General features: G+C 47.1%; 1 protein-coding gene across 1 annotated transcript in view; it reads right to left on the bottom strand.

The window, feature by feature from the left end:
* The window catches only part of MOCOS (molybdenum cofactor sulfurase), a 197,891-nt gene that overhangs the window by 13,119 nt on the left and 165,452 nt on the right, over positions 1-19,320 (bottom strand). Inside the window, exons 10-11 of the mRNA XM_015420757.1 lie at positions 13,095-13,176; positions 2,364-2,488 (exon numbers count right to left, since the gene is read on the bottom strand). Of these exons, the coding sequence (XP_015276243.1) occupies positions 2,364-2,488; positions 13,095-13,176 (207 nt within the window). The remainder of the gene's footprint in view (positions 1-2,363; positions 2,489-13,094; positions 13,177-19,320) is intronic.

Genomic DNA, 19,320 nt, shown 5'->3' on the forward strand with positions numbered 1-19,320 from the left:
TGCATTTCCCCACATTGTTGGTGCCGACATGCACCACGACCACTGGCTCCTCTCCAGCACTATCTACCAGCCTATCTAAAACACGCGTAATGTCCGCTACCTTCGCACCAGGCAGGCAAGTCACCATACGGTCAGTACGCAGGTTCGCCACCCAGTTGTCTACCTGCCTAAGGATCGAATCACCAACTACCAAAAGCCCCCCCTCCCCCCCTGCCCAGGGATGGTTCCTTGGTGCGAAAGGATACCCGCTCACCAGCTGGTGAAGAGGTCCCTTCTGAGGGCACATTCCCCTTATCCTCGGCACGGTGCCGTTTCTCCTTGACCCTCATGCTCCCTGACAGCGGCGGGGCTGCCAGATCCAGAGTGGGACATATCTAACAAGTCCCCAAGAGTCTTATCTGTGCACCTAATTGACTGTCTCTGCTTCTCCAGGTCAGCCACCTTGGCCTCAGAACCTGGAGCTCCTTGCACCAAGCACACACCCAAGACTTCTGTCCAGTGGGCAGACAGTCATACATGTGACACTCTGTGCAAAACACTAGATAGCCCCCAACCACCTGCTGGCATTCTGGCTTCATAATTCTTTTAAAATAAGTAAATATAATCCCCCATTTTAAACCCTTTGAATTTATGTGGTTTTTCTTGTCGAAGTCAACTTACCTTACGGGGAAGACAAAGAGCCTAGGGCCTTGGCTTTCTGGCTCTTCCTGGGCTTCTTACAGAGCCCCTAGTCTAAGAGTCCCTAGGCTAAGTGTCAGAGGCTCGTGCCTCTGGCAAGGTGCTTTCTTAAATACTGAATTACAGTCAATCACAGTCAAACAATGCCCCTTCCTCTCCGTCTCTCAAGCAGCCAGGACTCTGCAATAACTCTAATCGCTTTCACACACTCCCAAACACAGTCCTCCCACACAATATCCTCAGCTGAATCCCCTCAGCTGAAAGCAAGTAATAAAACACTCACCCCTCTAGCAGCTCCATCTCCTGCTCCTGCTCAGAGCTCAGCTGGGTCTGAGTGTTAAGTATTAAGGCCCTGACCTAAATGGGCCAGGATAGTCTGATCTCGTCAGATCCCAGAAGCTAAGCAGGGTCAGCCCTGGTTAGTACTTGGACAGGAGACCACCAGGGAAGTCCAGGGTTGCTACACAGAGACAGCCAATGACAAACCACCTCCATATGCTTTTTGCTCTGATCTGGATGGCCCAGGCTAGTCTGATCTTTTCAAATCCTGGAAGGTGAGCAGGCTTAGCCCTGGTCAGAATTTGAGTGGGAGACCACCAAGGGTTGCTACACAGAGGCAGGCGATAGTAAACCAACTCTGTATGTCTTTTGCCCCGACCTGGATGGCCCAGGCTAGCTGGATCTCATCAGATCTTGGAAGGTCTTGGCTTTCTTCCATCAGATCTTGGATCTTGGAAGGTGAGCAGTCTCAGCCCTGGTCAGAATTTGGGTGGGAGACCACCAAGGAACCACCAAGGACCACCAAGGAAGCCCAGGGTTGCTACATAGAGGCAGGCAATGGCAAACCACCTCTCAACGACTCTTGCCTTGAAAACCCTGCAGTGTGGCCATAAGTTGGCTGCAACTTGATAGCACTTTCCACCACTGAAGTATTAAGATGCTTTCAGATAGTGTTTTACTTGTTTTGGTTAATAGTATATTCAATATGAAGATAATTCAAGTGATCCTGTAAGGATCTAATTTAGAATTACATGTTGTGGAATACCGACGAGAAGGACTTAGTACAAAAATTCACAGTAACTATCGAAAGACTGCGGAAGACTGCCTATTGTGTCTATATTTTTATTCCCATGCATTCCGTATCGCTGGGGCAATTTTGACTTTAATCTATATCACAGCATATAAGGCAGAGGTGTCAAATTCATTTGTTACGAGGGCCGGATCTGACATAAATGTCACCTTGTCGGGCGGGCCACGGGTGCCATAAAACGTAATGCCAGGTACCGGAGATAGAAACTGTATAAAGGGCAGCAGCTGGTAAGCTCCAAGGTGGTGTGTCCTCACTGTAAGGCCCCCTGGGCTGGGAGGGGGTTGCAGAGGAAAACCCACACGTGCGGACTGGAGAGGTGGCAGTGCAGCCCTGGGCAGGTGCTCCCACGATGCTTGACTGCTGCAGATGAGGTTGTTCTGCTGTGCTGAAGCCAAAATGGAGTGGCTCCGCCCACTCCCCCCCCCCAGCACTCCCTCCCGTGCACCAGTTGCCCGCGGGCTGCATAAGAGCCCTGAACGGGCCGGTTCCAGCCCCCGGGCCTTACGTTTGACACCCCTGATATAAGTCATGCTGACATTTCACATTTGCAGTGCCGAGCCATCCGTTTCCTAATTGCCATGCAAAATTTATATACCCTTTTCGTGTGTCTGTTTTGCATTTCTTTGGAAGTCCGAACACTGCCTGATCAGGTAGCACTGTCGGCCAAGAAACTCCGAAAACCAAGCTGCCAGTCTTTCTCCACAACTGTATGTCTGCACTCTGCAAGGGAAAAGTAGAAGAGGAAGTGGCATTCAGTGATCCGTTTCACTGTCGGCTTAGAGGCAATGTAGAATTAAACATATCTTATGCCTGCTTCCACATATCTTAAGCTATGACTTAAGTTCGCACATCAATTTTTATTTATTACTTATTAAAACATTTATATCTCACCCTTCTTCATGGTTCAAGGTGGCTTACGATAATAATTTAAAACATTTTTCGCTAAAACCAAAAATAAAATAGTAAATCCCAAATTCCCCCCCCCTTTAAAAGATGCCTGTCGTTCAAAACCCCTCCAAAGCCCTGGCAACAGCAGACCTTGCAGAACTTCCTGAAGATCTCCGAGGGGGGGGGCTCACCCCTTCAGGGAGCCCCTTCCATAGAGCTGGAGCCCCGATGGAAAAGGCCCAGGCTCTGGTCGATGCCAGATGGGCCTCCCTGAGTGGTGGGAGAGCCAACAGATGGCTGCCTGATGACTGTGGTTGGTGCACACAGACATTAAGGTCACCAGGTGCCTACCGTTTGCTGGTGGGGGGCTCCTGGTTGCTGCCTCAGGTGTTCTGGTGTGTGCACACTGCATGCACACCGCAATGACATCACCCGGAAGTGACATCATTGTGCTGGGCACATTGTGCTGGGCACATTGTGTAGGGGACACTCTAGCATTCAGACAAAAACTCTATGATCACCATAGAGTTTTTAGCCAAATGCTAGAGCATTCCCCCATGCAATGATGTCACGTGACGTCATTGCACCAGGCATGTTGGGTGCAGCAAAGGCCTTCGGGGGTGGAGCTCATCTGCCAGCCAACTGGCCAGCGGTGAATTGGGGCCCCTGAAATTGGGGGGAACCCCGCCCCCCTCAGAGGGATGGCAACCCTAACAGACATAGAAGGAGATGGGTCTTCAATGTTCCCACTCCCAACATTTGAAATTGTTCTGTTAATTGTATTATTTGTTCTAATTTACAGAGCATTTTAATCAACAGTCTTTATTATGCTTATAATTTGCTTAGTCTGTTTCCCTCTCCCTTACCTGTGCACTGACACTAACAGAGGTCTAGAATCATCAGCAATGTTGGATACCAGTTGCCTAGCAACCCCTGAAATGGCCACTGAGATCTCAAAACACAGTCTCATAGAGATCTGAATGGCACACTACGTGGTAGCACCACAATGAACAAAATTATCAGTTTATAAAGGAATCTGAACTATAATGGCAGATGGGAGTTTTTCTGGTTGCACTGAACCAAACGGCAGCTGTTTTATGTCTTGTGCTGTTCAGTGACATTCCCCTGGGGAACATGGATTTAAATTAATTACCAAACTTCCTTTAGTCTGGGATATCACTTGCTTGCGTTCTTTGGAGAGGTGTTTGTCAAATATAAATGAACTTGCAACAGACAATCACACCTTCCATGTATCTTGATGCTTCAGCTGTTCTCTGAAGCCACTGCCTTTTAAAGTTCTAATCTTGAGTAGGAAATTAAGCTGGGGGACCCTGTTCACCTGACATCAACAGATGGAGCTGTAGCTTTCAAGGAAATTCCCCCCCCCCATTCACCCGATGAAGATGCCCAGGAAATCATATTGTTTGTGTAGGCTGTCTTTAGAGAAACAGGAACAGTCAGATGGAAGGATGGGAACAGAAGTTTGGGGCTCAGAACAATAATAGCATGATTTTTGGTCCGTTAGGTTCAAAAAAAGATCCACAGCAAAGGAATTCTGCTAGTGTAGCTATCGGATCTTTTAAGGACGATCTCTGTTAAGGCAAAGATCCTTTTGCTTCTAGATACGGAACAAACCTGGAATTATAAAACATGAAGCTTCTAGTAATTAAGTGAGTCTTGGTATCAATGCCAACAGCAATTTTGGAGGGCCGATTCAATCAAACTCCTTCGGCCTATGTATTTGTGGTACCCACGAACTTGAGGATTTACCTCACTATATTCTCTTTTACCCATTGTCTTCTAGTAAAGGTAAAGGTTCCCTTGCTCGAAAGCCAGTCGAATCCGACTCTAGGGTTGCAGTGCTCATCTCCATTTCAAAGCCGAAGAGCCAGCGCTGTCCAGAGACATTTCCGTGGTCATGTGGCCGGCATGACTAAACACCGAGGCACATGGAACGCTGTTACCTTCCCACTGAAGTGGTACCTATTTATCTACTTGCAATGTCTTGCTTTCGAACTGCTAGGTTGACAGGAGCTGGAACTAGAGACGGGAGCTCACTCCGTCATGCGGCACACTTGGGTCTCGAACTGCTGAACTACCGACCTTCCACAGCCTGCAGTTCAGCGTCTTAACCACTTGAGCTCTGAGGGCTAAATTTTTAGCAGGTATTTTATCTGGTCTTAGTGCTTACCCAGTTGAGGGGAAAAAATCTCATTTCTGTTATCTGACATTGATGCATATGTCTCATGAAGTTTCATTATTTGCCCTTGCTGCAAAGAATATACGTTCCAAGGTGGCATCGGGAAGGAGCATTATTTAGGCTACTGTATTAAATTAGTCATATTTTGTTAACGATCTTTGGTATTTTTGTATATTCTGACTCTAACCTAGTTAGTTCACAATTTGTGTTTTGTAATTTTGTAACGGCCAACGGCTAATTACAATACACTAAACTGAAACTGAAGTGAGCCTTGGCAAAAGCCAAAGAAACCATTAGGCTATTTAGTTATTTCTGTACTTCATTGATACTCTGCCTTTCTCCCCAAAGCAGCTTTCGACAGTTCCCTTCTTCATGTTATACGTGATATTTGTTGTTATAACTAAGTGCCTATAAATCTGTACTTTGTCCAGCATTAATAAATTACATTTTGTCTCCCCACTCTGAAAACCCACAAGCTTATTTCTTTTTATTTTAAAAGGGCTTTGATTCACTCCGCATCTCCAGGGACATGACCAAGAAGTGCTCGATTCCAGGTTTTCCTTCCGTCTTTGTTTACAGAAGGACGGGTGGTGGCCCCGCCAAAGCTTCAGGGGTTAGATAACATCAGTTTTTGTTCTTTCAAAACCATCATAGTCAATTTCAGAGTCTGGCAAAAGAATGATAAAACTTACCAACATCTGGATCCTCCCTTGCGACAGCCGCAGATAGAGACAAAGAAGGGGATTAATACGCTGTGTCAGGTGAACTCGTAAGGACAGTACTCACAAAAGAAGCGTGACAGGATCCCTTACCAGGGTCCCTAGCAGATATGGCACAAGGTGAGTGGGTGAGTCAGGCTGGTGAGAAGGCCCTGCCACTTGGCCTGTGGCAAGCAAAGAACTCCCTCCAGGGGCCGGACAGGAAAGCTGATGCAAGTTGGAAGCCATGTGCCCTCGAAGCTGAGTGAGTGTGAGCCAGCTCACAGTTTTCTAGCCTCCGGCTCACACATTTTTGTCTCCGCTCCAGAAGGAGGGCTCCAGAGCAAACTAATTCATGCAGCAGCCAAATGGCTGGCTCACAACTTTAATGCCAGGAGCTCACAAGGCAGAATTTTTCCTCACAAGACTCCGCAGCTTAAGAGGGAGCATTAGTTGGAAGTCTTAGATCCTTGTTCACTGTCAGGGATCCCCAACCTTGTTAAGCTTCCAAGCACCACTGGAATCCCAACACAGACGGTAGGCACAGCCACAAAATGGCTGCCATGGGAGGTGGAGCCATCCACAAAATGGAGGCCACTGCTTACCTTCAGTTAAACCGTTTTGTGGTGGCAGCTGCTGCCAAAGCAACGTTTTTTTAAAAAAAATCTGCCAAGCCAATCAAATCTCCACTAGCCAATCAGGAGCCTTGCTGGGCAAAAGCCCCGCCTGTTCCTACCCATTTTCTAAAAGCAATTGGTGGGCATCAGGAAAGGTGTCTAGGGGCACCATGACAGCCACGGGCACCATTGCTGGGGACCCCTGCTCTAGGCTGTTGATGTGTTGCAAATGACTGGCATATTGATTTTGGTGGGGGCAGAGGGGCTACAAACGTTTGTGGACTTATTTGTAAGGTTGTGGTTAGTGCATTAGGATGCTCTCTCCACAACAGCGGTGGCAGCCTGAATACCATTGGTCGTGTATAGCAGTTACTGATCGCTGAAGGGCTTGGTACTGTGTAGTCACTCGTGTGGGGGGGGAGTTCTCGGCTCTAGTGGCATACCACTGCAGTGGCCAGTCATCAGGTACATGAGGCCCAGTGTCGTGGACCAGCCTCAGCCTGAGGTGCTGAGGTGCCTCAGCCTGCTGCCTGAGCCCAGCCTGGGTGAGGAGGACTCCTCAGAAGTCGAGCCTGGGTCCGGCGTGGTGAAAGGTGACTTCAGAGTAGAGGGCACTCGGGAATTCCAGTCAGATAATACTGAGCCTGCTGAAGTCAGGGAGCAGGTACCTCCAGAGGCATTCACGACTCCCCCAGATTCCCTCCCCGGCGCTCATAGAAAGAAGAAGGGCTGAGATCAGAAGGCAATTGCAAGAACGCAGACAGAGCAAAAGATTAATGGCCCATCAACAGGTACGAGATGAGTCGTTACAGGAGCCCTGCTAACTTTCCAGCTGCAGATAAGACTAATTAGGGAAAAGCTACATAAAGCTGGTGTGAACTGTGGCCAACTTGTGGAAGCAACACGTCACCTCACAGTGAATCCTGCGATCACAACTCCTGACTCTTGGACCAGCTTGTCTCTGCTTTTGGACTCTCTCTGATTGTAACAACTGGCCTTGGACTGTTTGGACTACGCTGTGAACATTCCTTTGACCTGCTTCTGCCTGCGTGACCTGGACTTGGAGCCTGCAAGGCCAGCTGGGCTACGACACCCAGTTCTTAAAGCTGTTTATAACCCTGGGCTTTTCTGTATTCTCATTTTCCTCGCTTGGGTGTTGCTGTTGCTTCGGGGGTGTGTGTGTGTGTCTGTTCTCCACATGTTGTACTCCCTCTAGTGGTCAATTTGATATTACACTGCTTTATGTCCAGCACATCTGCAGGTTTTTATGCCAGACATACAGTGATGTAATAATGAATCGATCCCTAGAGGGCCCACAACACATGCACAACAGAGAAAAAAAACTTTGAAGCAACAGGAACAACAAAAAGAAAGGGAAATGAGAATCTGGAAAAGCCCCCTGTCCTGTTTCAAACCTATATTAAAAAAGCATAAAAACCTTTATGTGTCATTTGGAAATCAGGAGACAATGGGAAATAGCTGCCTTCACAACTTGGTTTGTGACAAAGCTTTGTTTGTTCATTTTAATTTGAAGCAGGCTTTAATGTGCATGTCCCTATCTGGATGGGGAAACTGAGTGGATAAATGGGTGCTCTGGATGTGAGTCTCCGGCGTGATCCTGCATGTGAGTGACCCTTTAATAAAATCCTGCCCATCAACAGGAGAAGGAGCTTGCAGGATTCATCCCACCTCTTCTTTCCCTTCCTGCCAAACAGTCAGTTAGTGTCAGAATCCTGGTTAAATCAGTTCCCAACACCATTCACTTCGAATAAAGTTACGTTTATTGAGACATTGATAGATACCATACTGGACATGAGCTTTGTTAGGACTGAAGGTGAAAGTGCGAAGATTGCAGATATACTATATTCAAGCAAAGGCTCTAAAGATCAGGACCCAATCACCACACGGTATTTACCCACCAGAAATAACAGTCAACTACCCCCCACTAAGTACGTACCCCTCTACAGAAATAAAGCAGAACAACAGGTCTCTGCAACACAGTGTCTGGCACTGCAAAGCATTTAGGAAAGTGAAAGCGTTTCGGTCTTCACATCCCTTTCCCCCTCCTCCTTCCTATATGGCAGGCGAACTATAAAATGCATAGTGGGCCTGTCAGTTACCAGCCTCCCGGGATTTATTTCTGTGTTTAAAGAGCTCTATCTATGGACACCCAGCTTGTTCTGCAAGAGTTGTGTTAGGTTGCAGCTTTTGAAAAAAGGCATTTTCTTTCTGAATCAAATCCCACATTGCCAGGATCAGATTTAAAGATGCTTCCTTTTATTTTCTAAATTTCTATAACAAAATTATTTATTTACTGAACAGGTTTTTTTTATTTTGTAAAAAACTTACAACAGAAAAGTCAAAAAGATTATTCACAAATGTGATTTCCATAACTGGGAAGAGAATCTCTGAGAGCATAGAGAGGCACCAAAAATAAATAAATAAAAAAAGATTGAGGTGGGGGAATCACAAAAGGGATAGGGAAACCGTTACTGTTAATGTTATCCAATATCATTAGAAGAGCCCTGCTGGATCAGCCCAGTGGTCCATATGGCCCAGCATCCTGTCTCACGCAGTGGCCAACTGGTTCCTCTGGAGGGCCAACAACAGGGCAGAGAGGCCGAGGCCTTCCCCAGATGTTGCCCCCTGGCTCTGAGATTCAGAGGTTGGCCACTTCTGAACATGAAGGTTCCCTTTATCACAAGAGCTGGTAGCCACTGATAGACCTACCCTCCATGAGTCTGTCTAATACCCTTTAAAGGCCATCTATAAGAACTTGAGCTGCGGTGGCTCAAGTGGTTAAGACGCTGAACTGCAGGCTGTGGAAGGTCAGTAGTTCAGCAGTTCGAGACCCGGGTGCCGCATGATGGAGTGAGCTCCCATCTCTAGTTCCAGCTCCTGCCAACCTAGCAGTTCGAAAGCAAGAAATTGCAAGTAGATAAATAGGTACCACTTTGGTGGGAAGGTAACAGCGTTCCGTGCGCCTTGGTCATGCCGGCCACATGACCACGGAAACGTCTTCGGACAGTGCTGGCTCTTCGGCTTTGAAACGGGATGAGCACCGCAACCCTAGAGTCGGATTCGACTGGCTTTCGAGCAAGGGAACCTTTACCTTTACCCTTTATAAGAACATAAGAAGAGGCTCAGTGGATCAGACCAGTGGTCCATCTCATCCAGCATCCTGTCTGGCTCAGAGTCACTGGAGATCTCATTCAGCTTGGAGCCATCCAGTTATCCTAGAGGTCCAAAAACAGGGCATAAGCTCAAGGCCTTCCCTGATGTTGCCTCCAGGTATTCAGAGGCTTGTTGCTTTTGAGTGTGGAAATTCCCTTTCGTCCTTTAGAGACACTGGTCCTTTTTCCCAGATAGGCTTTTCATACTACTACTATATTGCTTGTTATGGTTCTAAGGAGGCAGTCAAGCTCTCAGCATTTTCAAGGTGAATTAAACAAATCTGTGTGGGAGACCCCCAGTAGCCCGGCAGGCATCTTTGTGGGGTCTCCTTTTCTACTGGCCGTATTCATGGACGGTGGTCAAATCTGCATTTGCATTTTAAAATCAGTTTCGTGCTGCTGTGACGCCGTCTTTCTCTATGGTCGAATCTGCATTTGTCTTTCCCACCGGTGTCCCAGCCTTCTGACTCCGTCTTCAAAAAAGCTGCCTACATTTGCTTTCGTTTTCACACCTCAACAATGCTAGCATACTTTTGCACGTCCACATATGTTTATCACCTTCTCATGGTGGCTCCACTGTCATTGCGCCTCCCCACTGCCTTAAAAGAACCTTCTCCAAACAATGTTCAAACAAGCATAGAGAAAGACGGTGTCACAGCAGCACGAAACTGATTTAAAAATGCAAATGCAGATTCGACCGATGCTTGTTTGAATGCTCTTTGGAGAAGGTTCTTTTAAAGCAGTGCAGAGGCGCAATGACAGTGGAGCCACCACATAGGGTCGATAAACATATGCGGACAAGCAACAGTATGCTAGCTCTGTTCAGGTGTGAAAACGAAAGCAAATGTAGACAGTTTTTTTTAAGATGGAGTCAGATGGCTGGGACGCTGGTGGGAAAGACAAATGCAGACTCGACCAGTCAGTACTGGCAGTTCTTCCGTCTAAAGTGTCAGGGAGATCCCGAGATCAAACGGACCTCCTCCAGTTGAGGGAGGGGAAATTCACTACAAGGGTTAAGCCATCACGACCGAAAAGATGATTGGAAGGGCTCAGGTAGCCTTTCAGAGTTGGGAGGATCAATCTCCACGTTTTCCGAGGCACATCCAGGGGCCCTCCAAGGTCCTTTCAAAGTCCTTCTGCAGCAGCCTGGGCCCATTTATTCCACTCCTGCACACGTTTTCCCTGAGTCTGACTTTACATTTGTCAGCATTTGTACGTTTCATTTGGCACGTCAGCACATTTACAAAAACAAGCTCAGTTCCTCCCCACCTCCAGATACTACCCCGGCTGTAAAGCTGCGTCTTTGTTATTTTGTCGTGAACAAATTTACCTTTCGTGCTGTACAGCTGGTCCCACCAGCCAGGTAATTTATAGAGTGAGAAAGGAGGACAGAGTCTAAGTATCGATCCCCTGGGGAGCAAACGCCGCTTGCATTTGTCCCGAGTCCAAAGAAGCAACGAGGGATACGAACGGCAACATCACTGGTTAAAAGGAAGGCAGCTGCATCTGGCTCCCTGTGGCAGCGTTTGCCGGTCTGGGCCGGGTCTTGTGCTTGTGTAGGTTTGTGGACTCATCATTGCAGCAGCTTTCACTTCTGATGGACAAGACTCTCTCTCTGTCTCTCCAGAACTGGAGCCGGCGGCTGGTCTTGATCTGGTCTACAGGGGTGCCAGTCTCCAGGTAAGGCCTGGTGGGCCCCATGGAATTATAGCTCATCTCCAGACAGCAACAATCAGTTCCCCCGGAAAATATGACTGCTTTGGAGGGTGACGTCCACGGCGTTATTATACCCCACTGAAGTCCCTCCCCTCCTAGGGACACTGGCCTCCAGGTGGACCCCCTGGAATTACAGCTCATCTCCAGGCTGCAGTGGTCAGTTCCCCCGGAGAAAAAGGATCCTTTGGAGGAGGGACTCTGTGGCACTGTACCCCACCGAGGTCCCGGTCCCCGTCCTCCCCAGGCTCCACCCCTAAATTTCCAGGAGTTTCTCAGCTTGGGGGTGGCAACCCTACCCCCCCATTCCCCCCCCACCAGTGTCCAGGGGGACCTGGTGCCCAGAGGAGGGTTGCCAGCTCTGGGCTGGGAAATTCCTGGAGATTTGGGGGGTGGAGCTTGGGGAGGGGAGGGGCCTCAGCGGGGCACAACGCCATAGAGTCCCCCCCCATCCAAAGCAGCCGTGTTCTCCAGGGGGACTGATCTTGGTCATCTGGCAACCAGTTGTAATGGCAAGAGATCTCCAGGTGCCACCTGGAGATTGGCAACCCTAGGCCAGAGGAATACAGGGGGGGCACATTCTCATGTGTACCCCACCCAGGTCTAGTCCAATGAAGGAACTGCAGGGAGGTTATAGCCAAGAAAGCCCCTTCACACTGAGCCAGAGAAGGCCTGGTAGCAGGCCCATAGCTAATGTGGGACCCACAGGGCCCGGCTCCCTGACGTTTCTTCCAGGGGCCCCAAACTGAGCCTTGGCTTCTTCTCCCCCTGCGCTCCACAGTACCTACAGGCCTGTCAGGGATCACAGGGAAGTCATTGCGTGAGACGAGGCACAGGATTCCAGCTGTGCACAGCTCTGAAGTACACGCACCGAACGCTGTTCCCTTCCCACCGAAGTGGTACCTATTTATCTACTTGGAATTTCTTGCTTTCGAACTGCTAGGCTGGCAGGAGCTGGGGCCACAGACGCGAGCGCACTCGGGTCTCGAACTGCCGAGCTACCGGCCTTCCGGTCTGCAGCTCAGCGTCTTAACCTCTAAGCCACCACAGCCCCTGATTAAATGAATACATTCCCATAAAACAACAGGGAACCTTCACCTGCGTGCTTATTTTGCACAGGCAACATTTTAATATGCTTGATTCCAGTCCAGTGGCACCTCAGAGGCCGACAAGGATTTCCAGAGTGTAAACTGTCAAGAGTCAAAGCCCCCTTCATCGGATACGAAGCTCAAGGAAGCTTCGGTCTCTCAGAGCTCATATCCCAAAAATCGTGTCTGGTCTCTAAGGTGCTACTGGGACTTGAATCTAGCTGTTCGACTGCAGAGCAACACAGAAACTACGTTTTATATGTATCTGTTCTATTTTTACTGAACCACCGGTCTAGTACTTCACTGGTGCTTTCACAATTAAATTGAATGAAGAATTCACAGGAGAAGGAAGGTGTCATGGTATACCAGGGGCGGACAAACTTGCTTGACGGAAGAGCCACATAGAATAAGTGTCAGATGTTTGAGATCCACAAGACATTAACAAGTATTACCATGTTTTTATTGGAAAATATGCAGATTTGCCTCTTATTAACATTAAATGAGACTGCCAAAAATAATAACAAAAGCGGTAAAAGCAGATCCTAATCCTGGTATTTATTTGTCCAATGACATTTGTTTGCTAATGATATTTAGCTTCCCTGGCTGCCCTGCCACGAGCCGCACAATGTGTGTGAAAGAGCCGCATACGGCTCCCAAGCCACAGTTTGGCCACCCCTGTGGTCTACCCTGATCTCATCAGATTTCAGAAGTTTAGCAGGGTCGGTACTTGGAAGGGAGACTATCAAGGAAGGCTCTGCAGAGGAGGGCCATGGCCAACCACCTCTGCTTCTCACTTGCCTTGAAAGCCCCTTGCTGGGTTTGCCAGAAGTTGGCTGTGACTTGACAGCCCTTTCCCCCCCACACACACACAAATTCACAAGAGAATCTCCCTTTAAATTAATCCAGACCTTGTGCTTTCCCTCTCTTGTATATACCCATCTCCTCTTACCTATGTGAGCAGACTTTGCTTTGGCAGATAGAAGTTGGTCTTTCACCGTCTTCTTCTAAGGATACAGAGATCAGATCCATCCCTATATGGGAAGGGATAGGAAAAAGTTTCAGCAAAGCAGACATGCTCTGTGTTCTTTCTCAACCATTCTTACGTTTACATCCTAATACACGAAACTGGGCCTTTTCTGTGGCAGCCCCACGATTGTGGAACGACCTCCCCAGGGATAGGAAAAGGTTTCAGCAAAGCAGACATGGTCTGTGTTCTCAGCCGTTCTTACGTTTACATCCTAATACACGAGACTGGGCCTTTTCTGTGGTGGCCCCACGATTGTGGAACGACCTCCCCAGGGAGAAGTGCCCCCTCCCCCTCACTTTCGATCTTTAGGAGGCAGCGGAAGACGGTTTTATTTAAGACCGCATTCGGTTAAGTTTACTAGCAGTCCTAAATTGTGATTTTACATTTTTGGTTTTATGTTTTTTTACGTATTTTATATATTTTATCTATGTCATAAGACGCCTTGAGCTCCGTAAGGAAGAAAGGCGGCTGATAAACGTTTTAGATAAAGTAATAAACAGCAACAATCCAGCCAGGGTGATCCAAGTGCTAAGAGACAGATTTCTACAAACAAAGCCCCATTCTGGCTTTTCTGTTGAGCACGATTCTTTGCCTGTGCCCCCAGGAGTCTGTGACGCATGGAGTCTACCAGCAGATCACAAGCTGAGCTATTCGTTCGGAAACACTGACGGCATTTGGGCGTGGATGGGAAGAAGAATTCTGTTGCATATCTCTCTGATAAACTGGGCTGTGACTTATGACAACGTGTACTGAAATAGACGTTGTTGGTCGTTAAGGTGCTGCTCGATGTTGGGGTTTGCCCATACAACTCCCCCAACAAGAGACACTACAGGGCCGCTCCCCTCTGACAGGTTCTTGTACACTGCGGACTATTCCTGTGAGCAAGAATTTCTGGCTTGCGTTACCCATGTTTTCCAACAAGATTTAAAGTCATGTACACAGATCTGGTGCAGACGCTACACTGACTCCCTGAAAACCATGGTTTGCAAATTGAGAGCCACCTCTGGAACCGGTTCCCTTTCTTCCCCCACTAGAGCAAATGTGTCCCTTCTTGTCAGCAATAACTATGGTTTAGCATTACATGGATATTAACCAGGGTAAATGTTAACCAGGCTCCCAAGGTTACCGTGGTTATGACAGCCACAATGGTGCAGTGGTTAGAGTTCCAGTCAGAATCTGTGAGATATGGGTTCAGATCCCCACTCGTGCCATGGAAGCCTGCCAGGTGCCCTTGGACCAGTCACGCATTCTCAGCCTAACCTACTTCACAGGGTCGTTGTGAGCATAAAATTGAGAACGGGGAGAATGTTGTAAGCCACTCCCCGCTGGGGAGAAAAGCAGGGTACATAAGTGTAGTAAATAACAATAAGACTAAAAATAAGCAAGGAAAAACATGAAGAACATGAAATAAATGAAACCAACCAAGACACAGGCCATAGAAATGAAGTTGAAATTGGGAGTGAGATATGCACAATATCTCATAAGCTCACCTCTGCAAAGGAAGAACTGAAGGCAAAATCATTAATCATTAATGATTTGGAGCTGGGAGTAAGCAGTGAACTGGCTAACTTTGCAGATGACACGAAATTATTCAGGGTGGTGAGAACCAGGGAGGATTGTGAGGCACTCCAAAGGGATCTGCCAAGGATGGGCAAGTGGGTGTCAACGTGGCAGATGGGGTTCAATGTGGCCAAGTGCAAGGTGATGCACATTGGAGCAAAAAATCCTAACTATAAATACATGTTGATGGGGTCTGAACTGGCGGAGACTGACCAAGAGAGAGATCTTGGAGTCGTAGTAGATAACTCACTGAAAATGTTGAAACCGTGTGCGACTGCAATAAAAAAGGCCGATGCTATGCTGGGAATTATTAGGAAGGGAATGGAAAACAAATCAGCCAGTATCATAATGCCCCTGTATAAATTGATGGTGCGATCTCATTTGGAATACTGTGTGCAATTTTGGTCACTACACTTCAGAAAGGATATTATAGCTTTGGGGAAAGTGCAGCAAAGGGCTACTAGAATGATAAAAGGGTTGGAACACTTTCCTTATGAAGAAAGGTTAAAGCGCTTAGGGCTCTTTAGCTTGGAGAAACGATGACTGAGGTGATTAACACATGGAATTCACTGCCACAGGAAGTGGTGGTACAAAGGACTGGATGGGCCTGATCCAACATTGGCTTCTCTTATGTTCTTTTGTTCAAAAATCTTAGCGCATATAAAGAGCAAGGAAGACAAAGATTACCTGTGCTCAGAACAACACAGGAAACACATAATAATATAAAACACGTAACTGAGTTGATACAACGAGTATACAGACAGATTAAATGGTCACACTAAATACTACTATCTGAATTTTTGATCCACTCAACTGCAGCTGGGGAAAGTGCACATCTCCCTGGAAAGTATGACATTCACATTCCTGTGACAGGTGAAAAATAGATTGTTATCAAAGGCTTTCACGGCCGGAGTTCATTAGTTGCTGTCGATTTTCCGGGCTGTATGGCCGTGGTCTTGGCATTGTAGGACCTGACGTTTCACCAGCAGCTGTGACTGGCATCCTCAGAGGTATAACACAGAAAGATGGAGTACTCTCTGTGTCGAGGTGAGAAGAAAAATGGTAGGCAGGTAATTTATATCTACTCAGGAAGGTGGAAGTTCCTCCATTTGCATGTTCATAGCCTGGGGAACTCCTACAAGATAACAACTCAGCCCTACCCCACCTCCTGGAATAGATATAAAATACCTGCCTACCATTTTCTTCTCACCTTGACACAGAGAGTACTCCATCTTTCTGTGTTATACCCCTGAGGATGCCAGTCACAGCTACTGGCAAAATGTCAGGTCCTACAATGTCAAGACCATGGCCACACAGCCAGGAAAATCTACAGCAACTAATAAAAAATAGTTTGTCAGGTTGCACCACAGTCGCTTTCGGGCCTGTTGTAACTTGAGATCAGGCAGCTCTTTCTTCAACCAGTGATTTCAGTTTATCGGAACAGAACACAATACAACACACAGAACACACAGAACAACCCCAACTTATATATGGTTTGGAACTGGCTACACCACACCCCTAGAACAGTAAGGTCCAATCATAAGTGAGTGTTTAGGACCAATAGGGTTTTTTCCCGCCGAAAGTCATAATCTTCCCTGATTGGTCCATTGCACAACGGCAGCCAATCAGGCTGTTGATTTCAGGGTACTGAGAGTCTATGGAGCTTGTGACTGAAGCTCAGGCTCATTCTACAATTCAGGCCATTCGTATAACACGATACATAACAGGGCCCCAGTATTTTATTTATTTATTATTTATTAATCAGATTTATACCCCGCCCTCCCCCGTAGGGCTCAGGGCGGCTTACAGGGCAAGAAATCTTGCAGCAATAAAACATACTATTCCTATATTTAAAAACATATTATACAATTTTCCCTATTTAAACAACAGGTCTGCACAACAGCCAAAGCCTGTTCCTATTCTGTTGGCCGTCTTCCATACTTTACGTGACACAGGGTAGCCAGAAGTCAGAAGCGACCTGACGGCACTTAACGCACACACGCTTCGCATCCAGGTCCCTTTAGTGCCCACTGTGGGGAGGAAGAGAAGAGATTGCTGCAAAGAAGGAAGCGGCCTCCTAACTGGCAAGTTATGGTCAGTAGGGAACCTACATCTGTACCAGGTCAGATTTGTACTTATAGGATGCAGGTGGCTCCTGATGCTAATTCAATGACAATCCAGCAACCCCTGGCAACAGTCGATTTCAGCTTTTAGTGGCTTTATTCCCTGAGTATCTCTTACACTGGGATCGGCACACTGGGATTGGAAAAACTGCCTGATCGCAGCTCTGCCATCTCCAATCCATGAGAATATGGGCTCTTTTAAAGCTCTTTTAAACAACAGCTGCAGGTTTTTGAAACTGGAATAATAAACATATATTCCTAGACGGGAAACAGAAATTCTTTAATATGGGGTTTTTTTGGGGGGGGGCAAAGATCGTAAGCACATAGAATGTAATGCTAGGCATATCGAAGTTTATTTTTAACATTCACACAGATATTTTCTCAGAGTTCAACAGAATGAATTTTTAAAAATCAGCTCCAGCGGCAGCAGATATAATTTCCCCATCTGGAATAAAATGAATGGAGGGAATGTAAATACTGCATTGGTTAATAAATTAAAGGGGGGGGGAATGCAAATGTTTTTTGGATGCTGCTAACTGAAAATAATCTTTACAGGGCAAATTAACTGTTTGAATCATTTGCATGCCACCAACTATAGATTTTGATATTTCCAAAGAGAGAGCACGTGTCACGGGAGGCGGGGGAGATAATTTCAGGAAGTGTTAGGATGAGCACAACTGGGCAAGTTCCCAAGAGCCCGTCATTGTTGCCGCTGATTGGGGGAAAATGTTAAGGCATTAACGGAATTTTGTATTTGAGGTTTAATTATGCACATTTGGAGGAAAAGATTTGGCGCAATGAAGGCATCCCTCTTGACTTCTAAGAGCTTAACAGTGATGTCCTGAGGCTGTTCTCAAACATCTTCAGTGGCAAAAAAAAAAAGTCCATATGCTGGCAAAACTCAGAGATAAACAGGCTGCTTAAATTACAAAAGAAGAAGAGTTGGATTTATACCCCGCCCTTCACCCGGAGTCTCAGAGCGGCTTACAATCTCCTTCCCTTCCTCTCTCTGCAACAGACACCCTGTGAGGTAGGTGGGTCTGAGAGAGCTCTGAGAGAGCTGTGACTGACCCAAGGTCACCCAGTTGGCTTCATGCGGAGGAGTGGGGAATCAAACCCAGTTCTCCAGATTAGAGTCTACCACTCTTATCCAGTACATCAAACTGAGAGACATGTATCTTAAAAACACACTTTTGTTTCATTCTGTAACCTACAGTAATCGCCTTTTCTGAAGCAAAGGACTGTCATACAGATCTCGTGCCTTGGCCCACTGAATTGTTTATAACAACACTGAGGGAGGGTGAACAACCAACCGCTCGGCAGCCCAGAAATTAGATAGGTGGTCCCTCTGAATTAATCACTTGTCCTCTGAAATTCATCTCTCTGTGTTTGTAGCCTCCCCTCCCTAAATTATATCCCCGATGTGCCTTGTTCACCACCTATCTGGTATAAATAGCATTGTAGAACGAGCAGCATTTCTGTTCTTGAAAGCTCCTGCAAGATGAGAAACAGGAAATTGCACACTTAGATGAAGTCAGATGGTAATTTGCTTAAGATGAGTTAAATAGTGAAGCAGAAAATGGCTTCAGCCTAGCTGTTGCGAAAAGGGGGGAAATGTACTATCCGGGGCTGCTTGGGGCTGAACGTCTAAGGCTGTATCATGTTCTGTGGGAAAAGAAGAACGGTATTTCACCCCCCAAATGACAAAAAGTTTCATTTTGAACTAGGGATCATAACGACACAGCCTCTGGATTTCATGTTGGATGTCAGCTTTAAAATATATGAGTCAATCGAGGTGTGTGCTTATGACCACCATCAAAGCAAGAGCGCCACCTGCGCTACCAAGTGAGCACAGCTGGCCTCTAAACATCTGGATGTCAGGAACGGAGCTCCCGAGGGGCACCCCAGCAAACCCGGACGAAGGTTCCCTCTGGGAGACCTGTGCTGCCCATTCCTGAAGAGCACTGAAACTTGAAAACAACAAGGAGAACAAAAAGGGATAAGCAAACTATGAGAAAAGTGAAATAAGCCTGAATTACATCCAAGGGATTGACTACGCATGCATTATTCTCTCTAGCAGTGGCAAATGAAAGGACCCTACACGCATACGTGTCTGCAGGTTGCAGAAGGGAACTCACCAATGCTTAATGGGAAAATCCTCTCCAGAAAGTTAGATCAACTCACTTAAGCTAGAGTTGGGAAATGCCTGGGGAGGGTGGGGTTTGGGGAGAAGAATAAGAAGAGGAGGAGGAGAAGGAGAGGTTGGATTTATACCCTGCCTTTCTCTCGGAGACTGAGCAGCTAACCAACTCCTTTCCCTTACCCTCCCCAGAACAGACACCCTGTGCGGTAGGTGGGGCTCAGAGCTGTTCTTTCGAGAAATGCTCGTGAAAGAACAGCTCTGAGAGAACTTGTGACTGACCCAAGGTCACCCCAGCAGCTGCAGGTGGAGGAGTGGGGAATCA

The sequence above is a fragment of the Gekko japonicus genome, unplaced genomic scaffold (assembly GCF_001447785.1).
Source record: "Gekko japonicus isolate JY-2015 unplaced genomic scaffold, Gekko_japonicus_V1.1 scaffold438, whole genome shotgun sequence".
Taxonomy (NCBI): Eukaryota; Metazoa; Chordata; class Lepidosauria; order Squamata; family Gekkonidae; genus Gekko; species Gekko japonicus.